Here is a 23,205-nt window from a genome sequence, read left to right as displayed (position 1 = left end):
GTATTTTTAAAGCTAGTAAACAAGCTTCTAGTTATCATAGAGTAGAATCAAGAATTAGTGGGAGCATCAAGACTAGCAGGGCTGTTTTGGTGTTGTGTTTGGGGTTTTTGTTTGTGGTTTGCTCAGTGGTTTTGTGGGGTTTTTTTATTTATGTTGTTGGAGTTTGTTCTACTCTAGTCTGCTATTAATGTTAGTTAAACATAACTAAAAGCTAGCATTGACTTAAAGCAAAAGATCTAAAATGACTTTACTTCCAAAGTGGTTAACTTTTCTAAAAGGCAAAGAGGTTGTTATTGCTAATGCTGTAATTGCAATATTGACAATTGGTGGGCAGCAACTTTTCTCTTTTTTTACATTCAGCTGTCCCTGTCACGTTGGGCAGAACCTTATCTATGGGCTGGCTTTCCTAGGAGTTCCTGCACTGATTCTTCTGGTTGTTGGCTATGCTCTAAATAACCAGACTTGGAGGCTGGTTACAGGCAAAAGGTCTCCTCTTGAGGAAACAGCTACACCAAACCGGTTACTGCAATGCAAACTGGTCTGCTTTGTCTTGTGCAGCATCACTGGGAGAGCACTGGTTGCTCCAGTAACATGGCTAGCAGTGACCCTGATAAATGGCTCATATTATGTCTGTGCTGTGAGTGAGTATGTGTCTGAGCATTATTATGGAGCTAATCCTAATGTTACTGCTAGTGAACGCAGAAGGATATTGGCTGCATTTCCATGCAGTCAGTTAGTTCCTCCGGAGCTGACCCGGGCCAGAGATGAAGTGATTCTTCTACTCCGATACCAGTCACAAGTGAGTAACTCATGTTGCTTCTATTGCCTGCAGAGCCAACAATGACAACTAGAGTTAATTCAGCAGACCAAGTAATAGGAAAAATAGTATCTTCTGCCTCAAGTGCCAAATCTGTGTTTTGTGAAGCCCACTTTGTTCCTCTAAGTGGAACTGAACCTGAGGTATATAAATTACTATTTGTGGTTGTCCTGTTTATTACTTGTTACTGGAGGATGTATTCTTCCTTGTGTAGTATCTTGAAAAGTACTGTCAAGCAAGACAAACAGAAGTTCAAGAGCCAGAGAGGGTATGAAGTTCCTTCATTCAGACCTAAGAAACATGTGACTAAGGGGTCCAGGCTGTGAGAGCTCCACATGAAGCGTATTAAAATCTTGGGTTTAGATCAGACTCAATTCTAAAAACTTACATACTGGATAAATAACAGGGTGACATTTATATATATATATATTTATTTTTATATATAAATAACATTTAGTTGTCACTTCAGAGAAAATTGGTTTTGAACAGGCAGGCCTATAAACTAATATAGGCTAGGAATTGGATGGCTTCTGTAATAGCTGTGGAGGCAAAATCCTTAACAAATTACACAACAGAACTTTGTTAAACTTGACAGAAAGAAGCTACTTTACTACATGGCTACCTCTAGTAGGCAAGTACTGGGTTTAATGGCAACACACTATTACCAGGCTTGTACCTTGTTAACCTTATTTAGGAAAAGCAAGATAATCTTGCAGATTTTTCTGATGCTCAGAAGTTACTACTGTATTTTCAGCTGTAACAGTTCTTTTCTTCTTTTTAAGGTGGCTGGCTGGCTTCTAATTGCTGTGGTAGTCATCACTGTCTTCCTGTCTTACTGCCTGGCGAGCTGTTTCTCCCCACTCAGCTTTCTACATTTCAGATACTGGAGCAACTATGTCCATAATGAGCAGGAGCTCTTTGATGAAGCAACAGACCAGCACTCCAGGCTCTTTGCCATGCAGCATGTAAGGAAGTTCTTTGGCTTTGTCCCAGGGAGTGAAAATGTAAAGGAAATCCGTATCCCATCTCTGAGAGAGTGGCAAGCCATTTCTGGTCTGGCCTTTCTAAAACGAGTGGATGAGGAGCACTACGACTACAGCCTCCTCCATGACTGGGCTCTCAAGGAGTCTGTAAATGGAAAATACATGAAGACTGATGGGGACCCTGTGATCAAAACACACCACTGAGTGTCTGAGCCCCCACCAGCACGCTGCAGAAAAACAGGAATGTATCTAGCTCCACATCAGACCTGAGCTGTTCTGGAACTTCTCAATGCCCGATACCATATTACGCTGCTATATGATGTGAGCAAGCATGTCTTGCTAATGTAGTCCTTTAGCACATGCTTCCAGAAGCCTTTTCTGACTGTGTGTGATTCCTGTGGGATGTGATGGTCTAGGTCTAGATTAGGGTAGGCTGTTCCAGGCTGCAGCTCTCTGCTTTCTAATATTTGTACTAAAAGGATGAGTATGTAGTGGAAGAGAACGTTATTCCCAAATGCTTTTTCTTTCCCTCCATAAAAAAAAAAAACAACCAACTTTGAAAATACTAGCTAGACTTCGATTGGATCTTATGAGTTCCACTCTGCACAGACCAAGAGGTTACCCAGCTTTACCTTAGTGACCCCTAGCAGAAATGCCTTCTCTTCCACATCTTTCTTGTATTATGTGAATAAAATGTACTGAGCTAAGCCTGTGGCAACAGCAGCACAGAAGAAATGTATAGGGAAATGTCAGCAACAAAGGCTGAGTCTACATAGTGATGAGAGAACTTTCAGTTCTGGTAAGGAGATAAAATGCTCACTGAAAAGCACAGGATGGAGGGCTGCAACAGCTGTATGAACACCTACTTCACCTGTAGAAAACTGAGTTCAAATGTATTCTGGGTGAAAGCAATAGTAAGGTCAGTCTCCTATTCCTTTTGGATATACTTCACAATTTGTCAGCTGTTTGTGTGCTTGCCTACTGTACAAATAGCAAACCAGGATGGGAAACAAATCTCACTCTGCAGTAAGGTTTGCTTTGTCTGCGGAAAAACTTACAATCTAGCTGTACTACTGGGCCCATAAATACTACTGTGTTAAAAACTTCTTGCTGAACTTAGTGAAAGAAAGCTTAGTAATATTTTTGTGTTAATTCAGTGTGGTATGATGTGCAGTTACTGCATCTCATCTCTCCAACTCCCTGTACAGAAGTTTCTAACTCTAAGGGCAGGGGAATGCATACCATAGTTCTTCCTAATGCTTCCTGGATTGCTATGCCATGTACATATGTCCATATGTGTGCTACAAAGCCATATGCTAGATTATAGGAAGTTATCTGCTGTTAACAAGTGACCCCAGAGTGTTGAAATGGAAAAATATAATAATTTAGTACATTTTACTAGGAGCCAACAGTAAGCTAAATTGCAGATCTTGGTAAAGTGTTTGGTCTTGAAGATTTAAACTTCTAAACAAAAGCAAGCACTTCACCAAATGCAAATAATGTATGTGCTGAATAACTGGAAAATTATGCATATTTTACATCACCAAACAAATTCTTACAAATTCTGACATGTATTTCAACTGAATCCTAAACTTTTAGGTATGTGGTGGGTTGATCCTGGCTAGATTCCAGGTGCCCACCAAAGCTGCTCTATCACTCCCCTCCCCAGCTGGACAGAGGAGAGAAAATACAACAAAAGGCTGGTGGATCAAGATAAGGACAGGGAGAGATCACAGGACAATTACCATCACAGGTAAAACAGACTCAGCTTGGGGGTACTTAATTTCTTACCAATCAAATCGGAGAAGGATAATGAGAAATAAAACCAAAGCTTAAAACACCTTCCCCCCATTCCTCCCCACTTAAACTCATTCACTAAGTTCTCTATCTCCTGCCTGCCAGTAGCAGGGGGGTGGGGGTGGAATGGGGGTTGTGGTCAGTTTATGATGCGTTGTTCCGGCTGCTTCTTCCTCGTCAGGGGAAAGGCTCCTCACACTCTTCCCCTGCTCCAGCATGGAGTCCCTCTCACTGGAAACAGTCTTCCATGATCTTGTCCAAAATCAGTCCTTCCCGTGGGCTGCAGTTCTTCACACACTGCTCCAGCGTGGGTCCCTTCCACAGGGCACAATCCTTCAGGCACAGGCTGCTCCAGTGTGGGTCCCCTGTGGGGTCACAAGTCCTGCCAGCAAACCTGCTCCAGCCTGGGCTCCTCTTTCCATGGGGCCACAGGTCCTGCCAGGAGCCTGCTCCAGTGTGGGCTTCCCACGGGGTCACAGCCTCCTTGGGGCATCCACCTGCTCTGGCGTGGGGTCCTCCACAGGCTGCAGGTGGGTACCTGCTCCACCGTTACTCCCCGTGGGCTGCAGGGGCACAGCCTGCCTCACCATGGGCTTCACCAGGGGCTGCAGGGGAATCTCTGCTCTGGTGCCTGGAGCATTTCCTCCCCCTCCTTCTGCACTGACTTTGGTGTCCGCAGGGCTGTTAATCTCACAATCTCACTCCTCTCTCCAGCTGCAACTGCTTCTGTGCAGTTTTTCCACCCTCTTTTTAAATACATTATCCCAGAGGTGCTGCCACTGTTGCTGATGGGCTCAGCCTTGGCTAGCAGCAGGTCTGTCTTGAAGCCGGCTGGCATCGGCTCTATCAGGGGAAGCTTCTAGCAGCTTCTCACAGAAGCCACCCCTGTAGGCCCCCCACCCCACTACCAAACCTTGCCACACAAGCCCAACATAAGATGACAGAACTGCACTCTTCGTATGATCTCCCTAGGAAGCAAAGTACCACTATTAGTAAACACAATGTCCAATTTAACTTTAAAAATCTTTGTGTGTTTTTTTTATTTAAGTAAGACAGAAGTGTAATCTGTAATACATGCACCTGATTCGTGTATCTGAAAGTTTTGGCAAAAAAAACCCTAAGCCGTGTCTGGATTTGCATGACAAGATACTAACTGCTGTCTATGTGGGTTCTTTCCACTTCTTGTGTTTTACAGTGCCACTATAAAATGATGCAATATTTGCAGCTAAGAGAAAAAGTGAACTGTCAAATTACTTTAATTTCTTGCTAAACTACCTTTTAAATTAAACTTCATGTTTTCTGATTTTGCCTACCTACTATTTGCCCTGTATTTTTTTAATAGTTTATAATTCAAAATCCTGATTGGAAGTACTAGCTGTATCTGTCATTCTGAAGTCAGCCTACCAATATATAGACTATAAATAGACTATCAACCCTGTTAGCATATATTAATCCATAGTACCAAATACAGCTTTAGTACTATAGGTGATTTGGTGTATTTCCCTTCACACCTCTGCTCCCTGAAACATGTCATCGATTGGCAGTGAAGGCACAGCTTTCAAAAGAATTCATGATTACAGAAAAATGAATGGGCTGGTACTACAGAGTCTACCTGTGTCTGCTAAAACCTGAGTCATCTTACCCAAAATGAATTTAGAAATGCAGTTTGCTCACTTGAGGTGAAAATGATTCTATTCATGTCCACGGTAAAAGTTTTCTGGAAACTCTGGGGTTTTAAAGGGCACCTAGGGGCAAAGTGCCAGCCATACATCCAGCAAACTGATGCACTTTAAAGCTACTCTGTGTACCCAATATCCATCAGGGTCTGCTGTTGTTTAACCCTCAACAGTTTTGAATTCATCCTTGCAGGTAACACCCGCCAAGCATTGGAGCTCCCAATACTGCTAGCCTTGGCAGCTCCTGTTCTGCACTTACATAATGATGCTGCTTATTTCTGAAATCAGCGAACGTTTCCTGGGAAGCTTGCAAGTGCTTTTTAACTCCAAGCTGTACCACCGATTTTTCCAGCTCACCAAATGAACATCCAATTTCAGGCTGAAATGGCATTCAGCTGCTTCCATGGCACTCTCACACCACTTCTAAAGGAAGTTTTGAATCCCCTCCCGTTTGCTGACCCCTAAGAGTTTTCAATGAAAAAAACGATGAAGAGTGAATACCTGCCTAACAGTGCACTTTTTACAGCCACTCTGAAGCCTGCCCTAGGGGGGAGTCCACACACCTTCAGAAGCCTAAGTAACAGAGCCTGCAGCCTCACGCACTCAGAACACCGCCGTTCCCAGCAGGGCCGGGTCAGGTAACGCACCAGGGCCGTTCCGCCCAGAGCTGAGCGCCAGCAGCAAGTACAAGAATTAACTGACCAAAGGGCGCCGCGCTTGATCGCTCTGTGAAGACAACCGAAGATCAGTAAGGCAAAGCACAACCGCTTTCTACCTCAGGCGCGGCCCCTCGCCCGAGCAGCGGGCGCGCGCGCAAGCGCCCGTGCGGGACGTTCGCCACGTGCCGCGCGGCCTCCCGCCCCTCCAGCCCAAAGGCATCCACCGCCGATGGCGCACGGGCGGCGGCAGGCATGCCTAGCCGCTGCCGGAGCGGAGCGCGCATGCGCGGGCCGGAGGGCCGAGGCAGGGGGCGGGGGTCGCGGCTGGGGGCGGGCGCCCCATGGCCGTTGGCGGCGGCGGGCGACGATGACCGACTACAGCGAGGAGCAGCGCAACGAGCTGGAGGCCTTGGAGTCCATCTACCCGGACTCGTTCACGGGTGAGCGGCGGCGGGGCCCGCGCCTGGCTGCGCCGCAGGGCCGCGGCCGTGTGAGGGAGGGGCGGGAGGCCCCGGCGGGCGCAGCCGCCCCCTGCGCCGTGCCCGCCCGGGCGCCGCGCGCTATTAGCTGCACGCGCTCAGGGTATCTTTCTTTTTTTTTTTTTTTTTCTTTTTTTTTTTCTGGTTTTCTCTGGACGGGAAAGCAAAGCACTTGCCGGCGGCTCTCCCAGGTGTGCGGCGGTGCGTGCGGCCGGCGTGGCGGTGCCGGTGCCGGTGGCCGGCTGGGCGGTGTTTGACGCCGTGGTACCGCCGCCCAGCGCGGGCACCGGCTGGGCCCCGGGTGGCGGCTGGTGGAAGGTGCTCTTTGGAGAAGCCTCTCCGAAGACGCGGGCGGTGGCAGTCGGGCCATGGGCTGTGCGCTGCCCGGCTGTCCTGTCCGGCAGCAGCCCCTCACAGCACCGGGCGTTCGGGTGTGCTTGAAGGAGCCGGTTGCTCTGTAAGTGCGTTGCCGATGTCTGCCATGCTCCATCGCAGACGTGTGGTGGAGCAAAGGCCAGCTTTAGTTCCCAGGTGCAGTGTGTTAAACTGTTAAATTGCTAAAACTTTCGTATGATGAATACATTGGTTTGTCAGATGTTCAGGACTTCCTAGTTACCGTCAATTAAGAGTATCTGCTGTGGCAGCTAATCCGATGTGATTTATGGTGCTCAGTATCCAAAGAATTGTAACGGTGAAAAAAACTTTTGTATTTTCTGTTTCTTTCCTGCACGGTATCTACTCTGCCTGAGGTCCCGTAGTATCTTACTTGGCAGCAACTTCATCACACAGACATTTGCCCGTTACATTTGCTTTTGCTTTAATCTAAAAAGCTTTTAGATTCTTCAGTTTTACATTAAAGGTACACAAATTGATCTCTGGTAGCTGGGGATGCTGAATCACTGATACCAATATGGAAGTAATATACTTTCATATAGCTTCTACGCTGATACTTACTCTGAGTTACTGTTCGTTTATGTAATGCTCTTACGCCCAAAAGAAGACGGAGGAAAAACATTGGTGGTATGTTAGGAATCTGGCAAAATTCTATTAATACTGTGAGAGCATATATGTAGTAGATCTGGTACAGGTTATAACAGTGACACAGAGCAGTCCTTATCTGAGGATAGGGTCTGCAACCCACAATTGTGCAATGAGGCTTCTAGTCTGTGAAACTTTAGATCACAGAGCTTGCGTTTTTTGCATCTCTGTAGAACCTGCTTGTCTGTCTTCTAGCTGCCTCATTCATGCAGTTTCATTCTAGTACTTACTTGGGTAGTACGTTCCTGAAGAAAAGCACTATGTGTTTCTTTTCTGGTTTAAGAAGCATTTGTTACATTAAGCTGTCCTAAATACAGAAATAGGTGCAGACATACTACAAAATAGCCCAGGGTCGAGAGTGCAGTGGATGCTCATCACACATACCTGGTGCAGTAAAGCAAATAAGCTTTGGGAGCTTTCTCCATGCATCCAGTGCATGAACAGAAGTCATTTGATGGTGGGTGGATTTGCATTTTTTGGAAAAGTGAAACTTCCAAACGAGAAAACTTTCCAAGAAAGAAACTTTTTGATATTATATGGTTTCATTCAAAGAGCACTCCAAACATCACATCATATGGAAAATAGCTGTTTACTGAGAAGTATTTATTAATAGTGTAAAAAGGTGCTTAACACTGTATCAGGAGCATCCTTGCTTCATTTGTCTTTGAGAAGTTCAGTTTTAATGATGTGAAGAACTTGCTGTCTGATTTTAAGGAATCTCTCCTTTTCTTTTTCATTCTTTGAACAGTATTGTCAGAAAAGCCGACGACTTTCACAATTACTGTGACATCTGAAGCAGGAGAAAATGATGAAAGTAAGTTGATCGTTTCTTAACATACATAGGAGGAGTTTCTGTGTAAGCCTAATTCTATCACCAACAACTAGGTATACCTCCACCTAAGTGGAGGCTCTTGGGGGCCTGATCCAGCAAGCATTCCTCAGAAAATGTAGTTCAAGGATTCTTGTGATTTGTGTTTAGTTCATAGAAATACTGTGCACTCTCACTAGGGCTACTTTCTGAGATGCTGAACCTCAAATACTTTGTAGCATAGTTTCAGAAAGTATTACGGATTGTCATCATCCCCGTAGTAGTTTACAGCCATGTTGTGAGGTGATTTTCTAGCCACTGTATGTATGCCAGCCACTTGGGAGAGCTGAGTCTGTGTACTGGAATATGCAGTCCTTAAGAGCAGTTTCAGCATGAAGAGCTGTGGGTCCCGACTCCCTATGTATTTGTTGGTATCAGTGATTGCGTGGGCTTTTTGTAAGCAAGCCTTGCCCCAAGTAAGTTTGAGAGCTGCTCTTCTGGGTTACTGGATCAGAAGGAAGAAACTGGTGCTGTCTGCTTCAGTTTTAAAGGAGGAAGTCCTGCTTGGAGCAGGTGTCTGTGTTGAAGAGACTGCTGGACTGCCAGAACTGTGAGTCTGGAACTAAAAGGCGGCTTTTCCCCTGGTATTCTGGCAGTATGTTTGAAAGGAACTTGATTCTCTTTTGCCTTGTTTCTGTGTTATCCTGGCTCTGGGTGGCTTCAGGTTGAATGCATTCTCAGCCAGTTCTCTGCTTAATAATAACTTCTACTGGGCATTGTGTCCTTGTCATATGATTTGTGTGGAGCTCTGGTACCCAACACGGAGGTTGATACCCCAGCCAGACACACAGTATTTGATGCATTAATATGCTAAGATTCTCTCTAGATCTGTTCCTCATTTTCTCCAGCTTTAAGTGGAATATGAGGGAAAAGAGGTTACTGCTGTAGTACCCACTGTACCACAGAAGGTTTTCCCATTAATGGCCTTTAATAATTGGGTAATATAAGGATAAACATAATCTTAATTTCTCAGAACTCTTGCATTATATTTAAATCTGTTCATATAGTTTAACATCTGTTAAAATGTGAAAAGTAAGATGACCGTTCCGTTTAGACAAGAGTATTTTATATATTAAAATGTTTAGGCTGCTGATGCAGTAGAAAAATATATAATGGAAGTTACAGAGTTAACACTGTAAGAATATATGCTTTTTCATCTTGTAGCTGTCCAAACAACCCTTAAGTTTACCTATAGAGAAAAATATCCTGATGAAACTCCACTTTATGAAATTGTGTCACAGGAGAATCTTGATGATAATGATGTCACGGACATAATAAAGCTACTAGAACAACAGGTAAGGAACACTTAATATCTCCGTTTGGCTTGATTTTACTTCACACTTTAGCCAGAAGTTCTCTCTCAAATCAGTTATGTTCTGAGATGTGTGCTACTGATTTGAAACCTATTCCATACTGTAGGGACTGACTTTGAGGTTTGAGTTTGGTAAATGATACTGAGGTAAATGATGATAATGAGGTAAAATATAGGGCTAATTCAGTGTGCACAGATACAGTAATGAAACGGAAGTGCTCTAGGTCTTCCCAGCTTTTGCAGTTTTAGTTTAAGGTGAATCTGTTTAACTGTATATATAGTATTTGTGGAAATAAGCCACTTTAATTTTCTTTGGAAAGATTAAAAAATGCTACATTGATTTTTTTTGATTCTTTCTAATAACATAACTGTTTGAGGGGGTGGATCTCTTCAACCTTTGGGATTTTGCGTTGTGAAGGAGTGAGAAGGAAACACTTCCTCTGTTTCAGGAATTCTTGACAAGTCCCCCCTGCCTTAAAATGACTGTAATATGTTAAGTAGATGTACGTTCCTTCCGGTTTATTTCATATAACCTTCCTTCCATCAACTTATGTTTTTGGGGTTTTTTGGGAAACTGTCCCAATCCAAAGGGGCATAGAGTGGCATTAAGGAATAAGCCATTTCAGGAAAGCAGGAGTTCTGAGTGACTATTGCCCTGTTGTCTCTTACGATTTATGATACTCATATCTTGGAGTTGTATTCCTACTATAAGTTTTGTTTTATTCATGAAAAAGCCTTCCAGATGTCTATAATATATTGATAACCTGAACAGAGGTGTTCATCATTTGTGTTTTGCTGCGCACCCGTTTGGGAGTAACTTTAACTGGGCAGTTGACTTGAATTTTACAGCCAGCTTTTGAGGCTGGCACAGAGCGCCTCAGCTGTGTTACCTGCCTTTTCACAGCATACTGCTTTCTAAACACACTTAATGGAATTCAGCTGCTGAAGGTTTGAGGTTCTCCTTGTTTGAAGTTGACTTCTTTGTGTTGTAGGCAGAAGAAAATTTAGGAATGGTAATGATCTTCACTCTAGTCTCAGCAGTACAGGAGAAATTAAATGAAATAGTGGATCAAATAAAAACACGAAGAGAAGAGGAAAAGAAACAGAAAGAAAGAGAAGCAGAAGAAGAAGAGAAAGTATGTAAAAATAATGTTTTCAAGTAAAAATTTCTCACTTTTTTTAAATGCATGGTTTTGATGCAGGAGAAATTCTCAGTTATGCTGGGAGAGGAACATCAGTCCCAAAGCTGACACATTTTAAAACTGAAGGGCTAGAAGATTCTTTAGTGCATTTAACTGATAATTTTTCCCCCTCCGTGCTCTAAGGCAGTCTTTTCAGAGATTTATTGCATGTTTACGATCATTTCTAGCATTACTTCCTAAGGCAGGGGCAGAGTTTTTTCCCAAATGAAATCAAAGTCGCTGTAGCCAGTTTTTTGCTTGAAGAGGCAAGAAGGAATGGGGAGCAAAAAAGGCCTAGAATGTGGCGTGCTGCATGCAGGCTGCATGGTCTGAGGAAGTCTGTCTTCCTTGCTAGACTGAGCAGGTAGGGTGGAAGCAGTGGGACCAGTCTTCAAGACTGGTTTGTCTTCCCTGCTCCTGTCTTTTCTTCCAGCCACTGTGAAATAGTTTTTCCATTCATGGAATGTGCCATGATAAGTCCAACAACTGAGTCTTCACTTCCTTCCTCAGAAATAGCTAGAGCGTGATGGTACTTGGAAGGTTTAGTATGTCTGAAAATGGCAGAAAAATAGCTGGAAAAAATATCCTTTTTTCTGTCTGAACAAGACAGAAGGGCTTATGTATTTTAACAGACAATATTTCAGTGTAGATTGCAGTTAAGAGTTGATAAGAAGTTCTGTATACTTATGGTTAACCTGTATTAGTGGTGTGTTCCGAATTACTGCATTGTAGGTCCAATACTAGTACGCAGGGCTTTTCTGTAAGAATTTCCACCTCAGTGCAGCTCTCTGAAGGGAGAGTCCCATGACAAAAAACCAGTAAGAATGTGTTCTTTGTATATTCTCAGGGTTAGGATTAATTTCTCAGAATACTTCACAGCAAGCAGTGCTTCTGGAATGTTGTGATTTAAATAATTATGAGAATGGTCGTCTTTACTTGTAGATTTGCAAGTTATGTTTGCATCCTTGTTTTCTGTTCTTTCAGCAACGTTTTCATGGCACCCCTGTTACCATTGAGAACTTCCTAAATTGGAAAGCAAAGTTTGATGCAGAACTCCTAGAAATAAAAAGGAAAAAAATGAAAGAAGAAGAACAAGCGGGCAAAAATAAATTAAGTGGTATGACTTAAAACTGGTCCTGAAGTTTTTGCAATGTTATTGGACTACAGCTCTTAATGCAGTATTTCATTATTGTACTCCATGTCATGTGAAATCTTTGAGTGCAGAATTTGGGCTAAATACAAAGCTAATAGATACAGGATTTCTGCTGAAGGCATAAAAGTTCCCAAAATGTGCGTTTAAGCTTCTTTGTTCTGTGCTAGACAGTATATCAATTGGAGCTGCTACTGACAAGTGTTATTCTGGTAGAGATAGTTGGGGTCTGTTAAACAACAGAAAGAAAGAATCTACATCAGACAGTTTATTGATTTTGCCTTTATTGCACTGGATCATACAGTGACTTTAGATTATTCAAGCGCATGTGGCAGTTTAGGATGCTGTTGCAGGACTGAAGCAACACAGAGGCTGGCTGCTGCTGTGACAAGCTTAACAATGCCTAGTGAGAATGGCTCTGATATTTTTGGGGAAGAGCTTGTCATATCGGTGGTTTTGGGCTCTGTGTTTTGCAGATCACGGTCTGTCCAGCAGAAAGCAAATTCTGTATCCAGTGGGCAAAATGTGGAGGAAATTTCTTACCTATAGGTTCTCATAATAGAAGTAATCTTGGGCATTCTCCTCCACACTCCATGGCTTAGCTTTGGACCTGTTCTTCTGTGACGCTGGATCTACTTTTTAACCTGATTACCTGAGAAAACATGACCATGTGATCATGCTGTGTCTCTGTTTTGTTTTCTCCAACCTTCTGAAGGCTTTTGAAACTTTTGACTAGTTTGGATGAAATTTGACAGAGAGATAGAAATTTTAATGGTAGGTAGTTTCATGAAAAGCTGTACAGGGTAGGGGACATGTTTGCTTCCCCTCTGAAGGGAATGCATTTGGGAATCTGCAAAGCTGAAATAGTAGAAATCGGGCTGCTTCTAGTTTTCTTGTTCTTAAAATTGTTAAGATGCTGTCTCTGTTTTCCTCTATACAAGTCTAGTTTAGTTTTCTTTACAAAACTAAACCCAGATTTATTCTCAGATGTCGTGAGTGTAACCCCAGTAGAAGTAAAAGGTGTCTTAAATGTTTTACTGTGAACACCAACCAGTCTTGCTGGCAGAAGCTTGCATAAGCAGTGCAAATATAGACAGGTTATGGTTTATGTGGAAAGAGTCCTGAGCTTTTCTTCCCCTACCTCCCAATTAGAAAGGCTTCTACTTTGCTTTGTGTAGTATTTCCTTCACAGATACGTGTGTATAGAAGCTGGTGATTTGTGTGTAGATCCAAGTTGCTTTTCAAATGAGGAGGATATATGGAAAATGATGGAGGAGGCAGCTAATTTCCTTTCTTGTTCCCACAGAGGATTTCTTGTGGAATACAAGATGAGGACTGAAGCAGCAACAACTGATCACAGGCTCTGGGGCAATATGGTGTAAAATTTCCAAACCCCCATTATTAAAGCCTTAGTGACTGTAAGAAACAGTAACCCGTTTCACATGTGAGAGCAGGAAGCCTGCTGGCATGGAAGAAACCTGGATGAATACTCAAAAAATTAGAATGGGGAACTTACAGAATAAGTAGCTTAAAAAAAAAACAGAACAAAACAAAAAACAAACAAAAAAAGCCCACCTCACCCTGCTCAAAATGGTTAATGTTAAAAGCCTAAAATACATGTGCTAACTATTGTTGCCTTAGGTTGGTCAGTATTTCAGATTTCGACTTGCTTATATGTTATTTTTTGCTTTTATTTGTAGGTAAGCAGCTGTTTGAAATGGATCACAACCTTGACACCTCTGACATCCAGTTCTTGGAGGAAGGTAAATTTATGTTTGTTTCCACAACTGAAAGACAGTGGCTTAAAATAGGTCAAAATTCCTAAGCAAAATCTCTTATTATATTTCTGTCCTAGTATCTTACCTTGATACCACTTTTTACATTAGAAGAACTTTAAAAGTATTGTTTTGCAAATTGAAGTGCTTTTAGTTTCTTTCAAAAAACAAACAGACAGAACAGTTTCAAGATGCTGAAGTGTACTTATTTGCAGTTTTGAGCTTGAGTTGGCTTTACTTCTGTTGCTTCTATTCAAGTTTTTGGACTGGAAGCAGAACCAAAAACAAGTAAAGCAAAACAAAAAAAACCATAACCGCCAGCCTTCTTACCCCAGACTTCAAGCACAGATCTTGAAATTCTGTCTCCTTTCTGAATCTTAACACCAATTGTAAACATCTTGCAGGTCAAATTAAATGCTGATTGCATCTGTGCAACCCAGTTCTTAATGGTTTTGTGCACACTTATTTCTTGTCTTACTGAAAACGTCTGACCTGGTGCCAGCTGAAAATTTTGTAAACCTGTGCCAAAAGATGTTAAACTTGGAAAATATGTTGGAGATAAATCAACTAAATCTACTCACAGTCACGTATCAACTTAATTTTGTGTACTGTCTTTTAATATCCTTGTTTAAAAGACTGCTTTTTGAGTTAAGACAGCTATTTAATGTAGCTGCATTATCTACTGGTATTGCAAAACACATGTGGAAGAGTCAACAATTTTCTCTTCAAGTTACAATGTAAAAGTCGTTTATGAACATCAGTGAGTATAAACTTCAAATGGTAGTAATGAGGGAGTTGAGTTTCTTTTAGTTAGGGGGCATAATTTAAACTTGTCTTCCTCTAAAATGTCTGAAGTGAAGCTGGGTTGTTGATAGACCTCTGTATTTGGGCTCTGTGCCCAAATGACTTGCGATTAATGGATTAATTTTTAATCCTGTTTCTATTGTGATTAAAAACTCCTGTTCTTATTGCTGTTTGCATTCTATCAAAAATGCAACAGGTTACTAACTGCAATTTAATATTGCAATACTGTGTAATAAGTAATTCTAATTTTCACAGTTTAAACAGGATAATGTTGTTATCTTTTAGAAGGAGACGGTTTTAAAGGCTCTTTCAAATCTAGTGAAAGAAAACAACATTACTTAGTGGCCAGAGGATGTCACTGATGATAGTCACAAATAAAACAGCAATAATCCTCCAGTTTTACCCTTAGGTCAGCATCATCTTTTTCAGAAGAAAGTGTGAAACCATACAAAGCTTTTAAAATTTAAATCTGAAAGCAAATGTATGTATGTAGGCATATAAAATGGTGTGTAAGGGTTGTTTGGGTTTTTTTGGGGGGGTGTCTTTTTTTTTAATAAACCCTGTGTTTTTGTGGCTATGATTGTAACTATTCAAGCACCTGAGATCCTGAGCTCCTACTTTGATGGTACTTGGGAGAAAAGATCTCTGCTTCTAGGATCTATAAATTCTCCCAGTGCATTCTGAGGTCCTGTGTGACTTTTGTCTTGTCTGAGTTTTGGTATGAGGGAAAAAGTTTTTATATATCAAATAGGCATGTGGCTTTTCCTTTTCCATTTTATCTTTTTACAACTAAAGTGAAACTTAAGTCAGTTATCAGCTACCTACATTGAAGAATAAATACAAAAAAGCATTGTTTATTTTGTAGTTAGGTACTGGTTTCCTACTTGCATGAAAATAAATTATTTTTCTGTTCTTTGCAGCTGGAAACAGTGTGGAGGTCGATGAATCTTTATTCCAAGAAATGGATGATTTGGAGTTGGAGGATGAAGAGGATGACCCTGACTACAACCCTGTTAATTTAGATAGCGATTAGACTTTTTTGAACTGGCTCTGTCATCAGTATGGACATATGTAAGCAGAGAGGGACAGGCAGGAAAGCCACAGTATCTGTGGTTTTAGTAATGTGTATTGGTTTTCTTTTTTTTTTTTTCCCAAAGAAAATAACCAAGATATTTTAAATCCAGGAGAATGGTCTTCTGCTGACTTTCATAATAAATAAATTAACTTTAATATTTCAGATGAAAAACTTTAGAAATTTTGATCTGTCTGAAAATGCTATTCTACTTGCTCTTATTTTTTCCTTCCCACTTCTGTAATTGTCCTTTGAAGAGACGTGACAATGAGCAAGATGGAAAGATGTTATAGCAAGTACTGAAGACACCTGCTTCTGAAGGCTGGGCAGCTGTTCTGCTATCTTCCACCTGGGATATACATGGGCAGCTTTGGTGAATAAAAGGGATCACATACTATGCAGTTATTTTTTTTATGTTTTTTTCTTGTGTGGAATTTTGTAACACTTGAAGTCAGTTCTGGTACCCCAACCTAGCAGCTGTAGATAGGCAGTTCTAGTCACCTTTTATTAAGGCATCACTTTAATAAAGTTGAATGGAAATGCTTTCCATACCACTACATAGTAGTAGAACTACTACATAAAATCTTCTGCTGTCCTTGAGTACAGTAGTTTCAAAATGACTAGTTCAAATCTGTGGGGAAAAAATCAGAATGAGGTGGAAGTCCTCTTGAAAAGTTCGGTTGATTTGTTCAGAGAGGAAACATAGTAAGTGAAGTGCAGTACCAGGATTTATAGGGTTCTTAAAGGTCTGAATGTAATGGGTGTTGTTTTAGAAGCATCGTGTTGGCAGCTTATAAATGCACAATGTACAGGAAAGCTACACATCCACTCACGGATGTTAACCATCCTGCAGAGTTGTGTATGGAGCTAACAGCTTGATGCTAGACTCCTCCTCCCTTCCCACCTCCAAAAAAAACCCAAAACACTGCGAGAACTGTGGTGTTTAAACATGCAGTGTTTGAGACTGCATCAGCTAGAAGGATGACTATGGATGAAGGTTTCAAAAGACAACTCTCCAAATAGAGAACCACCAGGCGCCTCAATGATTAAACACTGTGTGCTGAATTTTGAAATACTGTTCGTAGACTGCCTTAACTGCACCAGCTTCAACCTTTGAAGAGGGTTGCACTAAAGTATCGCAGTGTTTAGAGGAATAATAAATTTATGAATTCAATATTTGGAAATACTGTATTCAGAATTTAATTCCGGAAATAATTTAATGGTGTATAAGATTCTCTGCTCATATCGCTTGAGAACACCTGTTTAGGATGATCTCCTTTAACATGTTTTCAGTAGTCTTTTCATTTTGTATTCAAGATGAATGAGTTTCTATTAGGTAGAAATAAATGTTCAAGTACCTTGTAAATACTTTTATAAATTAACCATGTGCCTTTGCTCCTACTGTCCTCTATTTGATCTTTTTAATTTTGGCTACTAAGAGCTCTAAACAAGCATCTAGTTTTCAATGATAATGTTGTATGTTTCAAAGCAATAAGCGAGATCTGTGTTCCAGCAGTTACCAAATATGTTAAAAAAATGTGAGCTAATGTGATATTAAATCTGAATTTTCCAAAGATACAGTTGGATTGAAAGATTCATAGTGACTACATCCAGCTTCCTGTGTAATTGCTAGGATGCTTTAAAATGCTCTTCAGTACTGATCTTAATTTACTTCTGGTATGTCTCAATTCAGCTGCATAAAAATATTTAACTCCTAAGGCTGCTTTTCATTTTCAGCAATGTATGTTTAAAACTGGCATTTTTTCATAGGAGTGAATTAGTTCTCTTTACATCTGAACTGAATCCAAGAATGCCGTGTAGTCTGTGCAAAATGTGGTAATCTGAGAAAATTTTCCAAGTGGGTCACTGACAAGAATGATGTACGTATGAAAAAATGTTTCTTGGTAATGGTATTTCTAGATTAATGAAATTTTCTAGTCTGTTTTCACACTAACATATTTATTGGTTTTCAGGCAGAGGGTCTGTAGCTTAAACATGTTAAAATGTGAAAACATTTTCACTGTTACATCTTATATTTCAAAGCAGAGGAAATAAGGTTTGAAGTGACAAAAAATTGCATAAAGTCTGTTCCTCCAAGTCTTTGGAACAAGTTTCAGTGACTCAATCTGAACTTTCATTTAGCTTTGTTAGCAATTAACATCTGTGAAATAAAAGGGAATTTGACTGAGAGTAAGCTCGGCTATGTTTGCGTGTTTTAGATTGCTGAAATGGAATGAGGTAAGGTTTCTTTGGTGGTAGAAGCTTAGGTGAGATATTTAAAGTTTACTTATGCACTTTGGATTAGATTGAAGTCTGATTCGTATTAATCTAATAAAATTCCATTGATGAACTTTGATGAGATTTTAGTAATTCAGAATTATGGTGTTGACAGCCTTGCTTGTACCTTGCTTTTAACGAAGTCCAAAGCGTGCCCTGTAATGCATGTAGGGAGACTATTACGGGTTGCAACACTGCATTACAACCAGAGCTAATCTAGTTTTGCTCATGCTGAACTTTCTCAATAGTGGTGCCTGAGCTCTAGTAAAATTCAGAGGATGGTGCTGTAGGGGAATACAATCTTGGGTATGCTGCAAAACCTAGGATTTTGCATCCAAATTAGGATTGTTTTATGATCTGCTTTAAAGCAAACAAACTCCTAGTATGTGTCTCTAGGTTTTTGGGTTTTTTTTTTCCTTGTCCTTTGGCCAAAAATGGAGAGCTCGAAATACATCTCCTGTGGGGAGAATCAACTTCTGCCCTTTTCCTAGGGGACTTAAAACCGTCCGGCTACCCCCAAGTTTTAAACTGTGTGGTTGCTGAAAGAGATTCAAAGCTTGTTGGACAAGGCAGTAGACTCTACATGGATCCAAGATGCTGATACCCTAGATCCTGAGGGAGAGCTGTCATGTGAGTGTTCTCCCTCTCTTGCAGAATTTGACAGGGTGTGAAATGCTACTTCACTTTTTTTATTATTTTTTTATATTAGCCCTTCAGAGCCTTGCAACTTGGCTTGGAGTAGGAGGGAGAGGCTTTTCAGTTTTTTGACACAAACGCATTTATCACTGTGAATTCAGTTTTACTTTCTGCACTACATGTTCCTGGAATCTGGAACTGATCGAGTGAGCTGATACCATTGGGCTGTGGCAGTGTAGTGTGAGGTTTATGTGGCTTGTATTACTATGCTGGGACTTCCCATCTTCGGAAAAGAGAGTAAAGAGCAAGGTCCTACTTGTAATCAGGAGTTCTGTTCGTACTTACAGCAAAACTCAGCAAAAGGCCTGCATTAGGCTTCTGACTTTGAACTGGTTTTACCTTTTCTGTGGCCAGGGTAAATATGTGCATGTGGAAAAGGGAACTTTCCACGAGGGGTCCAGTGACGACTCGGAGGTTGGGGGATGCGGTGGTTACACAAGTCACAGAAAGGGTTGTTTTTTAACTTGTTTTCTTGGTATTGGGGATGCAAAGTTCCAGAAGGAAAGATGATCTGACTGTATCATTGAAGCACATGGAAAAGGATGTATGCTAACAAAACACTGGTTACATTATCCAAAGGCTACGTCCTGAAGGCTGCTGAAGAAAATGAAAGGATGATGGCAGAGGTTCCCAAGAGCACAAGCAGGCTAGCACAGCAGAGGCCTTGAAAGTACAAGCACAGATTAGTAGCTGAGATGTGAAAGCTTTAGTCATAAATCACTGCTGAATGCATGATCAAGTCATTAATTACTAATCACTAAAGAAATGGAGTCTTGAAAAATGTGTAGACTGCTTTTAGAGCATAAAGTGAACCTGTGTGGAAATACACAGGTCTAGGCATGTCAAGGCTTTAGATATCATGTAAGATGACGGTGAATCCAGGTGGTTGCTCAGTTGCATTTGCTTCAGAAATAGGAATGCAGAATTCATCACAGCAGTGTCCCCTATTGCTAGGTAGGTAAATAGTAATTTATTACCTTTGAAAGGAGGTATGTATCATTGACTCACATTTGCTCTGATCTCCTGCTTGATTGTAATTTGGATGCAGCAACCCCCAAAACACCACCATGTGAGCCCACAAATCACTCCAGATATCCCACAACCACCTCCAGCACTCATGCACCCAGCCCTACCAAAACTACCTATGTGTTTTGAGAGGCACAGGAGGTCGGTTTGGTTTGCGTGTAGCTTGCTCGGGGTACACCTGCATGACTGAGCCCAGGAATGAGGTAGAGCCGTTCAGTCGGACCTGAGCAGGAACCTCGTGTGTGGGCTGTTCAGGCCATGGCTGACCAGGGTTTATACTTAAAGCTACACTGCATGTACTCGGAGATGATTCAGGTCTAAAAGCAGAGGTAACAACCCTAGGTACTTCTGCAGTTAGGTAGCTGAATAAAGGCAGACTTTCCCCCTCCTTTAGTAACAATTCCATTATTTCCTGATTGCGGGTAAGTAGTTATGAATGTGTCACTATCTTTGATTTCACAATCCTTCAGAGAAGCTACGTACTCAAGTGAAGTATTTACAGCAAAATAAAACCCTTTGTACCTGATGGTTCCATTGTTAATCTGTTGTCCTTATAGGTGAAAAACCTGCAATAAGAAAATATAAAAGTAAATCTTTTTCTTTGGTTGTTATCTCAGAAGCAATTAAGTAATTAAAACAAAGAATCCAGTGCTGGGAAATTTTAAAAAAATGCATCTCAGCAAAATTCTGGAAACAATACAGTGAAATTTAGCTTTCAGATTTTCACAAGAACAACACTCAGGATACATTTCTAGTGAAAAAAACCAACAACTCTATAGCAATACCTTTTACTCATATACTTATTTACATGCTATGTGCATATAAAAACTAATGAACTGAAGGCAACCTGTATAAAAATCATATGTCAAAACTCCTCTAGGATCTGAGTGGCTGTAGAGTTTTCTTTGGGATGTCAGTAGCTCTTGGACAGAGCTTAACTACCAAGCTCTCATTCTGAGTTTTGTGACTGAAACTGTGTTAGGAACATTTTATTACAATTTCTGCCTCCTTGTACTTATTCTCTGTCTCATTACTAATGTTTCTCCCATGGTAAGCATGAGTTCTGAAAACAAGGATGGGTAATTGTGATTGTGTGCTATTGTTATTTTCTTAAAAATGCCTACTGGTTTTATGAGATTGTTGTCTTGTGTCTCATTAACACCATTGCTGTGTATTTGCCAGAAAAAGACATTAAACATCATTGTGGTGACTAGAGAAGAGCAAACGCTTAGGGCGATAGAGGAAGAGTAACAGAGAGACTGACTCTGGTAGCTGAGCCAGAGCCAAATGACACATCTAGGTCTGGAGGTTTTGATCTGTGTCTCTTCTGCAGTCTTTGGGCTAAACAACACATCCATGGACTTCAGTGAGCTTAACATCCCAGTCTCTCCCTCCCTGCTCTGTAGTCATCTGAAACTATGACCTTCCAACTTTTGTTCTTATAAGTAACACTTAATAAAAACACTAAAAAAGAGCAGGGAGGAACAAATTCTAGAGTCTGTTGATGTAGAGGCCATCAATTAATTTGTGTATCAGTTGATACGAAGTCTTCTATGGGTCTCCCAGAACATGATCAACATATTTGTCTTTTTCTCCCTTAAACCTGTGAAGCAAATACCCTTTGCTTGTCCAAGTGTTGGTTTGGCAGAAGGAAGTTTACCTGCACTTTCAAGGTTTAGACAGTTTCCTCCTACCTCTTTTCTTTTGTCTAGCATTAAGGACCTTTAAGTGACCTTCACGTAATCTTTTATCACTCTCTTATGATATTCTTCATCATGCCTAAGACAAATTCCTTCTAAATACCTACAAAGCAAGATCATTTTTCTTCTTCAAATCCCTTCTTCAGACAACCCTATGCTATGATACACGTAAACCACTTGCCAGCAGATCAACAGTCATTGCTGTGATCATTGTCTATCACACTAATTCTGTCTCCTTATTTCCTTTTTCTCTGGGACACGGCTATGTCCATCTGTTGTTTGTTGTCTTATTTTTAGATTGTAAATGCATTAATCATCTGTGTGTGCCCTTGTTAGCATTCTGGGCTTTGCCTAGGTATTTGGGCTTTTAGGCATTACTTCAGAATAAATTAATGTTTTTTTATAATTAATTGATAAAAGAAATGTCAATAGTAAATGTTAATAAAGCAAGATAAGCTTTGGGACTTTCTTTCTTTGATCATACCACAGGCAAAACAAATGCATGCACCCAGCTATGCTGGCCACAGATGAAGGCAACAACATACAAGATACTGTTGTGATCCCAAGAGAGAGGAATGGGCATTGAGATGGAGATGTAAAATGGAGAAAATGCCATCGTGTCAGTCACCCTGCTCCTGTGATCAGAACAAAGACAGTTAAAGAAATAAACCAAAAGAATGCTGACGCAGAGTCATACGGAGAAAGTTTATTTAACAGAACCAACAGCATGTTGTTAAACTAATCAGCCTTTTTTTTTTTTTTCTTGGAATTTCCAGGCAGTATCTGAAAGTTGCATAAATTAAAAAAGGGACCAAAGTCAAGACAAGGAGGATCAGTCTTACCTAGGTTTCATGATGAAATCTATGTGCAGGTTACAACTTCTGTTATGAAGCTCTGTGCAGATTTAACTCATTTTCCTACATCATTTCAACAACCTCTTTTGATCTGAGGCAACAGTTTTCATTCTACCACTATCAACACTTTATTGAATTTCAGCTGCTTACGTGCTTTTGGCACATCTGGTTGTAAAAGTAGCTTATTGTTACTTCTTGTTTAATGCTTTCTTCATAACAAAGAAAAAGAGCAATTCCTGTGCATACACTAACCTTTACCTTGATCTAACGAGATTGCCGTAACAAGTAGAGGAGAAAAAAGAAACAGAAATAATCTACTAATGTATGAACTATTGTGAACTCATGGTATGTGAGTGTCATAAGTCAGGTAGGACAGTAACAGGGAACTGCTGCCATAAACCTCACCCATGTAACATTACTTTTATTTCAAAATGATGAGGAGAGGGAAAGGAAAAGAAAAATCAGAGGGAAAAGAAGAGTTCTGAAGATAAAAATTAGAAATTGAGAACTGTTAATTGAGAATTGAGAATATAGTTAACATTAAAGGAGGTTTAAATATTTTTTTTGCTTTTGGATTTTTTATTGAGGTATGTAAAGAGGCTATTTATTCAACTTTAAAAAATATCTATTAAGTAAAATATCATAATTCCAGGATTCATTGTCAGTAATGGATGTGCTGCATGAAAAGCAGGAAACCTAAGGGAGTATTTACATACTGATGTTTTCTTCCTTCTTCAAGCAAGAGCTTTATTTCCTCTCCTATTTATTTAAGAGAAATTTAATATTTTACACAATAATAACTGCTTTGCTTAAGTGAGAGTGAATAGACCTGAATCTTTTATTTCTTCAGGAAATTCACTAGATTTGATTTTTCTGACCTGATTAAGCTTTTGAAGGAATGAAGAAAGAAGACTAATAGACATAGTCAGCAAGAAAACATTTAATTTACTTTTAAACTCAGAAAAGATACATTACTTCAAAACGTTAATTAGATGTGATTTAGAAACAGACACAAACTCTCCATGAGGATGAATTTATCGC

At 40.6% G+C, this 23,205-nt stretch overlaps 2 protein-coding genes across 3 annotated transcripts; both read left to right on the top strand.

Moving 5' to 3' along the window:
- Positions 1-241: 241 nt before the first annotated feature.
- On the top strand, positions 242-2,460 carry CALHM4 (calcium homeostasis modulator family member 4). Its single transcript, XM_040599470.1, has 2 exons — positions 242-799; positions 1,600-2,460. The coding sequence occupies exons 1-2, from the start codon at positions 242-244 to the stop codon at positions 2,002-2,004; spliced, it is 963 nt and encodes a 320-aa protein (XP_040455404.1). The 3' UTR covers positions 2,005-2,460.
- Positions 2,461-6,157: 3,697 nt separating this feature from the next.
- Positions 6,158-17,801, top strand: RWDD1 (RWD domain containing 1). Of its 2 annotated transcripts, none has more exons than XM_040598829.1 (7): positions 6,158-6,372; positions 8,198-8,263; positions 9,482-9,612; positions 10,622-10,765; positions 11,795-11,927; positions 13,661-13,723; positions 15,460-17,801. In XM_040598829.1, the coding sequence occupies exons 1-7, from the start codon at positions 6,162-6,164 to the stop codon at positions 15,570-15,572; spliced, it is 861 nt and encodes a 286-aa protein (XP_040454763.1). In that variant the 5' UTR covers positions 6,158-6,161; the 3' UTR covers positions 15,573-17,801. The 2 variants fall into 2 exon arrangements, with proteins under 2 accessions (XP_040454763.1, XP_040454764.1); XM_040598830.1 differs by having other exon boundaries at positions 6,314-6,372; positions 9,559-9,612.
- The last annotated feature ends 5,404 nt before the right edge of the window (positions 17,802-23,205 follow it).

Source organism: Falco naumanni, chromosome 6 (assembly GCF_017639655.2).
Source record: "Falco naumanni isolate bFalNau1 chromosome 6, bFalNau1.pat, whole genome shotgun sequence".
NCBI lineage: Eukaryota > Metazoa > Chordata > Aves > Falconiformes > Falconidae > Falco > Falco naumanni.
This window is presented reverse-complemented; position numbering and strand designations above follow the sequence as displayed.